This window comes from Panthera uncia (genome assembly GCF_023721935.1).
Source record: "Panthera uncia isolate 11264 chromosome A3 unlocalized genomic scaffold, Puncia_PCG_1.0 HiC_scaffold_12, whole genome shotgun sequence".
Classification (NCBI taxonomy): Eukaryota; Metazoa; Chordata; class Mammalia; order Carnivora; family Felidae; genus Panthera; species Panthera uncia.
Window position 1 is genome coordinate 38,869,982 of NW_026057579.1, and position 9,400 is coordinate 38,879,381.

General features: G+C 56.9%; 1 protein-coding gene across 1 annotated transcript in view; it reads left to right on the top strand.

Moving 5' to 3' along the window:
• The window catches only part of PXDN (peroxidasin), a gene marked incomplete at its 5' end in the record, with an annotated part of 42,942 nt that overhangs the window by 13,320 nt on the left and 20,222 nt on the right, over nucleotides 1-9,400 (top strand). Inside the window, 5 exons of the mRNA XM_049652017.1 lie at nucleotides 2,314-2,586; nucleotides 3,554-3,670; nucleotides 4,717-4,875; nucleotides 5,911-6,023; nucleotides 6,756-6,912. Of these exons, the coding sequence (XP_049507974.1) occupies nucleotides 2,314-2,586; nucleotides 3,554-3,670; nucleotides 4,717-4,875; nucleotides 5,911-6,023; nucleotides 6,756-6,912 (819 nt within the window). The remainder of the gene's footprint in view (nucleotides 1-2,313; nucleotides 2,587-3,553; nucleotides 3,671-4,716; nucleotides 4,876-5,910; nucleotides 6,024-6,755; nucleotides 6,913-9,400) is intronic.

Genomic DNA, 9,400 nt, shown 5'->3' on the forward strand with positions numbered 1-9,400 from the left:
ATGGGCAGGAAGTGGGCAGGATGAGAGCAGGAAGTGGGCAGGGCATGGGTAGGGTGAGGGCGGGCATGGGCAGGGCATGGGTAGGATGGGGGCAGGATGAGAGCAGAAAGTGGGCAGGGCACGGGCTGGGCATGGGCAGGGCCAGGGCAGGGTGTGGGCAGGGCGCGGGACCAGAAGTGGGCAGGAAGTGGGCAGGGCGCGGGACCGGAAGTGGGCAGGATGCTGGCCGGAAGTGGGCAAAGCGCGGGTGCGCTAGTCTGCAGCGAAATTCCTTCACCCGGAGATGCTGGAGCACGTGGTCCTAGGTAATCCTCGACCTTTGCTCTGTTTTTTAAGAAGAAATTCAGACTGATGTTTTCTTAAAATGAGTCCATTTGTGTTTATTGTCATGAGCAACATATTTAGATTTATAAGTTTTGCATCCTGGGACTATTTATCCAGTCTTTTTTGTATTCTGTGCCTAATTTTGGAATAATTGCCCATCTTCTGTTTCCTGCTTTCACTTTGGAAGCCACAGCGTGGTTCCTTGATGTCAGTGATTCCCTAGGATAATTTAAACGTGACCTTAAGTTACCAGAGTCGATAATCACCGCCTACTGTTGTCTCCAAAGTAGGCTGTGTTCTGATTTTTCGGTGTATGAAACATTTTGTGCTTCGTGTGTTGTGTGGTCATAGCATAGTTAGCACTTCTGAATCTCGCCCTTTCTTTCTCACTTGGAGCTGGAGTCAGGCGGCAGCCCCTCATGAGGACCAGCTTTTGGTTAATAAAACTTGAAGGAGATTTATTTCCACACTCGACTGATGCCAACTCTCTGTCCACATTGGGTGCGCAGTTGCACCCAGAGCTGTCCTCGCCTTTGCCTCTGTTTCTCCATGGGCTCGGAACAGCCACTTCTCAAGCCACAGTTGCAAGTGCCCTCCGGGTGGGCTTTGACTTTGGGGTTCTTGCCCCTGCAGATGGCTTTGTGGTCTCTAGCTTGCCATCCTCCAGAAATGCTAATATTAGGATCATTTCTGCACCTTCTATTTATCTGTCCTTTAGATACGTGTTTAGTACAGTTTAAACATTAACCGAATACGAAAGGCGCAGAAATGTTCTTCTGTGTGTCTTTCTTCATCCCCTAAATTGACGCCTCCAACCCCACTCTCCCAGATTATGGCTAGGGCTGCCTTCCTCGCCCCCGCCTTGCTTGTTTTTCATCTCAGAACGTGACTGGTTCTCTTACTCTTTCCTTTCCACAGCTGCGTGGAATTCATGATCTGTGGCAAGGTGATCTATTTAACTGGTTCTTTGGAGTTTCTGAGGTTTTTCCTCAAATCTTTTGCCATTATCAGTCCACATCATCCCTTTATCCAAAACCTCTTGGGTCTGATATCATTTGGAAATCAGAAATTGGGGGAATTTCAGCAGGGCCACCTGGTACGTAATCTGTTTAAGTGGCTCGCAGGGTCCCAGGCACCGCCCTGTAGCCACCGTATCCGCGTCCCACAGCGAGCTGTGTGCAGTCACGTGGCGAGGAGTAAGTTAAGACTCCAGACGCTTCTCGTCAGATTAAGTTTTACAAATAAATTATGAAAGATGTTTTGTGTTTGGAGCGTTTTTGGATTTCAGAATTGGGGAGAAGGGTGTCGGCCTGAATATACATCACAGGAATTTAAAAAGCACCCTTTTGGGGTACAAACGTTGTTTTACATGCTCGTAAACTCCTAGGAGAGTGATCTCTGGGTAACGGGGTGTATGACTTCTCAGTTCTGACGTGTGTGGCCACGTCACCGCAGGTGGGCCGTGGCGGTTTATGCCGCTGGTGTGTGAGCTCCGTGCTTCGTGGACGCCCTCACAAAACATGTCGCTCGGGGCGGCACAGACTTTCTTCTGGATTCAGAGCTGGAACATACTAGCTCAGCTAGCTTGTGCTTTCTTTTTGCATAGGAAATGGGTTATTTTTATTTGTTCTAAATACAGTTTAAAAATAGTGTTTCGTGCTAGTTAGAGGCTCTGGCAAGGTTTGACTGGACTGGCCCAGTGTACTTAGAACGAACAGAAGTTAGGATCCTGCCTGGGGCTGCTCTGTCCACGCTGAAAGAGGGAGCCACCCGGCCATCTGTCGGGCACTGACGGCCCTCATCCGAGGCAGCACATCCCTGCTGGCTGCACGTTCTTTAAAAGAGAAAGAAGACGAGAGAGTGTTGATTAAACTGTTTGCTTTATTTTAAGGCCAATAGATGGAACGAGTGGCCTGGAGAGAAGCCCGCGCAGAGCCCTGTTGCTTGGCCAGAGGAAACTAATCCAGAACTTGTGTTTCCTTGTGACAGCTCGACCCGCTTTTGTAATCCAGCCACAGAACACGGAGGTGCTGGTCGGCGAGAGTGTCACCCTGGAGTGCAGCGCCACAGGCCACCCTGTGCCGCGGATCACCTGGACCAAAGGGGACCACACGCCCCTGCCTGAGGACCCTCGCGTGAGCATCACCCCCTCTGGCGGCCTGTACATTCAGAACGTCCAGCAGGAGGACAGTGGGGAGTACACATGCTTCGCATCCAACAGCCTGGACAGCATCCACGCTGCGGCTCTGATCATCGTCCAGGGTGGGTCGGGGCGCCCCTCGTCGCTCGCGTGCAGACCCTCTCCCCGCCCCCAGCGCACTTCCCACATCCGACTTCCGCGACTTGGGGATTCGTTTGGTTTCCGAATGGAGACTTTAGGACAGTTGATTTCTCCTGGGGCTTTATCTCTGGCCGTGTTATCTGTGGCACGTAGGGCACCTGGCGTGTGTAAGGCGAACACACGAGTGTGGGCGGTGTGCACGGGCATGTTGAACCCATCAGTAAGCCTTGCATTCAGCTCGGAACTTCCCAGGAGTAGCTTTGGCTCCAGCTGCAGACAGACAGTACCTGTAGTATTAAGAGCTCAGCTGTGTGTTTCCTAACGTCCGACTGACTCTTGGTGAGTTTGTTGCCTTGTTAATAGATTACACAGTGAGGCATTTGAAGAGAAGCTCTGAGCCAGGAGAGTGCCAAATCCCGAGAGATCAGCCCTCTCTCGATTTGTCTGTCTTCCCCAGCCTCCCTCCTCCATGGAAGCCCCCTCCCTTGCCGTCTGCTGTGAGTCTGTCCTGCTGCCTCTTTGGGCACGTAACCGCGTGGTGCTGTCGTCTGGTCGTTACTGTTGCACGCACGGATCTGTTCTGGGCTTAGGGCTGTGTGATTCACACCCCCAGCAGCAAACCAGCTCCTGTCCCCACGTACAGCTGGGCCAGGTGACACTTAGCCACACAAGGACGAGCGGACGTTGCACGGCGAGAGGAGCGGGACCCCCTCGTTAGCCTCACCGCCGTCAGCAGCCGTCTGCTGAGTCAGCAGAGGTCTCTGACCGTCTCCCAGCGTCCGATGCCCTTCTGCCGTCATGCTGTTCCCTCTCTGGCGTCCCCCTGTGGCACAGCTGGCCGCTCGGGGCCGTGGCGCCTGCCCGGAGGGAGGACCCTGATGCTCCTTCCAGCGGTTTTACCCAGATCCACCTCTGAAATGATCTTTCCCATGTTTTTCCTTCCGGAAGCTCTTCCCCAGTTCACCGTGACCCCTGCGGACAGAGCTGTTATCGAGGGCCAGACGGTCGATTTCCAGTGTGAGGCCAAGGGCTACCCACAGCCGGTCATAGCGTGGACCAAAGGAGGTAAGAGCCGCCTCGGGAAGTCTGTCTGCCCTTTCCAGGCAGCCCCGGAGCCCCTGCCCAGGCCCGAGTGGTGGCCGAGCCAAGGCGTGTCCCGGCCGTGGGGACTGTCGGCGCGTGTGTGTCCCAGCCTCGCCTTCGCCCACTGCTGCCGAAAAGGACACGGGGAGGAGACTGTCCACGAGGGCGCTGGGGTGGCCTTCTGCTTTCTTGCTCCTCCCATGTAGTCTGTGTTTTGCTTCTGATCTACACTGAATTAGCATCTCGATGGGATTTAGCAGCATGTGGGATAGAAGTTTCTGGAAACCGATTGTAGCACATGTCTGTTGGAAGCTCATTTCCTGGGCCCGTCGTGCTGTGTCTCCACCTGCGGTGAGGTCACACTGTTGATCTCCACCTGTCGATCACGCTGATTCCCCGGGGCCACCTCTCCTGCTGCAGCTGGTGAACCACAGGGCAGATGACGCAAAGACACAGACTTCTCCCGGGACGTTGGCAGCCCGGCTGGGAAGGTGGGGGGAGGAGAGGTGGCCTCCGGGCTCCGCTCTGGGAGTGACCTTGAGAACCTGCCTTGAACCGGAGGGCAGCTCCCCGAAGGGGCCCTTAAACCAGAGGAGCACCCGGGCAGGTGCAGCAGGAGTTAACGCCTGCACCTCTATTCTGGGCAGGAGGGGCTCCGCCAGGGCACTTGCCTCCTCACCTGGGGTGTCCTTCGCTTCTGAGTAGCTCCCGCCCTGACCCCTGCCCCGTGGCCCGTCCTCGGGCCGAAGTCACACACGCCCCCTGTGTCCTGCCTCCTGCTTGTTTAGCCTGCGTCCCTGCCACCCGCTCCTCCCTGCTTCTGGGCAGTTTCTCAGAGGCGGGAGCGTGTCTCTTGTCCCTGACCTGCCGCACGCCCCGTAGGCTGGACCGTCGCTCAGGAGGTGCTGACCCAGGGGCCCTGCTTCTCGTTTGCTCCGAGAACGTTCTGCTGACCGACGTACCCGAGTCCTGCCTCTAACCCGCCACTCACTGCGTGTCCCACTGACTGGCGCCCCCGTGCCTTTCAGGGAGCCAGCTGTCCGTGGACCGGCGACACCTCGTCCTCTCCTCGGGAACGCTCAGGATCTCGGGTGTGGCGCTCCACGACCAGGGCCAGTACGAGTGCCAGGCTGTCAACATCATCGGCTCCCAGAGGGCTGTGGCCCACCTGACCGTGCAGCCCAGAGGTACGCGCGGCTCCCTCCTGGCGGACCCGCCGCTCTGTGCGGAGGCACCGTCCGGAGACGCGGGCCTTCTGCGGCCAAGGTTCCCGTCACTGCTCGTGACAGAGCGTGTCCTCTTCTTCTGAACACCCGTCCCTTGTACCTGCTCGAGGTACAAGGTGTGCGTCCCGCGCGTGGAGCTCCTCGTGGGGAACCCGACGAGGCCGGCCTGTCCGTGCTCTGGGGCCGATTCTTCCCGCTTCACAGAACGGCTCTCATATCCTTTCCGGGATGGTCACTGTGGCCAGGGGTCTGATAGCTCCTGACCCGTGGACGAATCCTGAGAATGTCCCAGGGATTCTGTCTCTCACCCCATTGTCCCATGAGCCTTCACACACGTCTTCCTTTTGTCCTTTGTGGGTGCGTGGTCTGACCATTCTCTCCGTGAGAGGCACCCGAGCCGGAGTGTGGCTGGTGCTGCAGGGTCCCCAGCCCCTGGGGGGTCCTTCCCTGATGGTTTGGGGCCTGGGCTGTCTTCCTGTTACTCAGGCGGGCTGGACTGCTCTCGGCTGGGGCTGACCTTCCCATTCCCGACGGGCAGCATGTGGGATGGCCTGTTGCATGAGATCCTGTGGGTGGTCCCTAAAGGGCACCAGGACTTCCCACGTGGGCGTGGGCCAGGATCCTCACTTTCCTGGTGAGGAAAGCTCTTTTCCTAAGTGTGCGTTTCCCGTCCTAACCATCAGGCTCTCTCCGGGGCCCGTGACGTCCCAGTCCCCCCGCCCCACGTAGACAGGAGCTGGTTAGGGCTGCGTCTGCTCTTCAGACGTGCTCCTCAGGTCCAGCGTGGGCCGCGGGCAGACCATCTCCCCTTTCCTCCGGCCCTTCGGCTCTCTGCAGACAAGGCTAGGAGGCACAGTGACAGGCTGAGACTGGCAAGAGTGCCCTGGGTCTGGCCTGGCTGCGGGCAAGGGGCTGTACTCTTTTGAAGCCTTATGGTGTAAATCACGAATGTCTTGGGATTTCCACCGTGGTCAGCTGGCTGCCCCTTCTTTGCAGTCACCCCGGTGTTTGCCAGCATTCCGAGCGACCGGACGGTGGAGGTGGGCACCAACGTGCAGCTCCCCTGCAGTGCCCAGGGGGAGCCTGAGCCCGTCATCACGTGGAACAAGGTAGCACCTGCCACGGGCGGGGGAGAGGGGGGTGGCTGCCGGCCGCGCGCTTCCTCTCGGAGTCAGCAGATGCTGCGGGCCCCTTACTGACAAAACCAAAGCGAGGCAAATGCACAACACAGCATCATGCTCTTCGTGACCTTCCCCATGACAAAAGCCAAGAAAACCTTCTGGCTAGATCCGTGGGCCCATAATCCATACGGGAGGTTTTTGGTGTTACTTCATTCTTCCGTGTTGTTTTTCTGAAGCCCAATGCAAAAGTGCATTTCCACGTTTAGCCATTGTAAACAAGAGTTCGATGGGACGTGTCCCCGGAGGATGGGGTGGCCATGGGCAGGGGTCCCTCGGAGGGAGGCTTGAGTTCCCCCCACTGTCTGCCAGACTTCACCTGCCATGACCACACGGGGCCATCCCGCTGGCCCTTGCCCAAGCTCTGTACCTTCCCTACCGTTGTGCACACCGCATAGGGGTGTCCTTTCATGAGCCCCCGGTCCCCAATCCTGGAGACTCCAAGGAACTTATCTGTGTCTTCTCTGGATTTTTTGCAGGAGTTTAAGAAAACTGTCACCGAATTGGATTAAATGTTCTCTTTCTAGTTTTGGGTAGATGTGACCACAGTCCGTGTGACCCGTCCACTCATGAGGTCTTGACAGGCGGTGTCCCCACCCCAGAAAGACAACGCCTGCTTCTTGATCTTATTCTTAGTATCATTTCTGTTCTGCTTTATTCCAGGATGGGGTTCAGGTGACGGAAAGTGGGAAGTTTCATATCAGCCCCGAGGGGTTCTTGACCATCCACGATGTCGGGACCGCGGACGCAGGCCGCTACGAGTGTGTGGCCAGGAACACCATCGGGCAGGCCTCCGTCAGCATGGTGCTCAGCGTGAGCGGTGAGTCCCCTCGGCGCGTGTGTCCTGAGGTTGGCAGACATTCTCCCGCGTGGACTCACATAGCAGGAGGGCACCTGGCCCAGCGCACTTGCAGACTGACGTGAGGGTTTTCAGGGTTACAGGAAGGCAGGGCACCCCCAGTTTGCAGGGGCGTTGCCGGGATCCTGAGAGGAGAGCTGCCTGCCCAGACTCACACGCTCTGGCGGCCACCCCGAGACCTCAGGCCGCTGTGGTCACGTGCCCTGTGCGGCTTTTCTTGATGAGGGGTTTGGTGGTTGGTGGAGTCGTCATCCAAACCCATTCGGGTCTGGGAGCATGTAATTTGCAGTCCCCATCTGGCAGGAGCAGACGCGGCTGGTGCCCCTTCACTGTCTTCGCGCCGGTTCTGGAAGGGGCCACGTGTCCTCCCGGGATGAATGTCTGTCATCACTGACCGGTCCCACCCCGGACCCTGAGCCACGCTGAGCCCACCTCTGCATCTGCCCCTTGCCTGTCTCGTTCACCTGTTCTGTCCATATGCTGCCGCCATCTTCCTGAAGGCTCAGATCCCCAACGTGTCGCTGTCGCTGCCCTGTGCCCTGTGGCTCCAGGACAAACCCACAATGTTAGGTTGGACCCAAACCTGCATCTCCTGTACGTCCCGTCAAGCTTCCCCTCCACCATCCTGAGCGGCTACCACCTTCGCTTGGGTCTGTGTTTTTGCCTTCCTGCCTTCTCCATGGGCTTGTGAGTGCCCACAGGAAGCAATGGGGTTGGGGTTTGTACACCCGCCACCCCCCACGCCTTAAGCCTAAAGCCACTTCTTAAATAGGAACCATAGGGGCTCCCGGGTGGCTCAGTCGGTGAGGTGTCTGACTCTTGATTTCAGCTCAGGTTGACTCCAGAGTTGTGTGATCGAGCCCCGAGTCGGGCTCTGCGCTGACAGTGTGGAGTCTGCTTGGGATTCTCTCTGCCCTCCCCCTGCTCTGCCTCTCCCCAACTTGTGCTCTCTGAGTCTCTCTCTCAAAATAAATAAAAAAATATTTTAAAAGGGCAGCCTTTTAAAAAAAAATGAAAAAAAAAAATAAATGTGAACCATAAAGGAATAACTGGAAGCCTGATTTTGGAGGGTTTTTTTAGGGAAAAATATTATTTTCCCATCATACATGGTATGTGAAATGGATGTAAAATTAGATTGGTGAATTTTATGACTGTTTTTTTAATTACAGTTTTTTATACTTGAAGTAATGTTACTTAAATGTGAATTGGTTATATATGAGATTTAAAAATAATCTCCCCACAATCCCACTTCTAAGAAATAAGCACTATTAACGTTTTGGTGAATTTCTTTTATTTTTTCAAAAGGTAGGTAAATGTTTTCGTGTTAGTTTTCGTGATTGTCGTTTACAGAGGAAAACAAATTGAAGTGATTCATAATAATGAAACATTGGAGTCATAACATTCTATACAATTATCGGACCCTCTCGTCTAGCACTTGGCATAAAAACATTCGGTTCCAAAAGTTAGTAAGTTTGGCTCCGTGCGAGACCCACTGCGCGGGGGGTCTGCCTGGGAAATGCTGTTGGGCCACGTGGGTCGAGAGCGGGTAAACGTGTCCCACGCACCGTGGCTCGCCCGCTGCGTGCCCGTGTCGGCGGGGAGGAGAGCGTCCCGGGCAGCCGCTCTGTACACGGCTGAGGGCGGGCGCAGGGGTGTCGGGGGCCCGAGGGGCTGCGGCTCACGTGCAGGCAGCGGACGCGGACGAGTAACAGAGCGAACAGCAGGCTCCGGTCGTGATCCGACCGGGAGGCTGGGGCTCGGGGCAGGTGGTCGGGGAGGACCCGCCCTGGGCACGCACATTCTGAGGAGCGGGGCCGCGTGGCCTGGCGCGAGTGGCGGGCGTGAGGCCTGAGGTTGGGACGGGCCGAATGCCAGAGGCCAGGCGGGGTCGGGGCCTCGTCAGCCGGGCTGTAGTCTGGCTTTTATTGCACGGGTGTGGGAAGCCACCGGAAAGGTCCGAGCAGTTCCGAGGCAGTAAGGACGGTGAGGTGTGGGGGAGGGAGCGAGGACGGTGTCTGCCAGTGTCCCAGTCGACGTGCTGCCGCAGCGCAGGCGTGATGGGCCTGCCGGCCGTGGACCCATGCAGAGCCCGGCGGGCGAGCGCCGTTCGCTGAGATGTCACAGAGCGGGGTGGAGGCTGGGATGAGGCGCACGGAAGGTTCTGTGTCCACGCGTGAAAAGCACGAGTAAGCTTCGGGAGAGAGATGGGCTGGTGCGGATTTGTGAGTATTTAGACCACTGCCCCCTGTGACCCCCAGGGAGGGCCTGAGGCTGGCCCGGCGCAGCGGGGAGATGTCTGGTGGGAAGGAGGAAGCGGCCACACCGCTGCAGAAGGGACAGAGGTGGGGGTCAGGTAGACCTGGCTCCTGTAGGTCCTTGGGAGGTGTGAGGAATCAGGAAGGAGTGTGTCCCAGCAGGAGGGAGTGTGTCCCCAGAGGGAGGAAGTGTG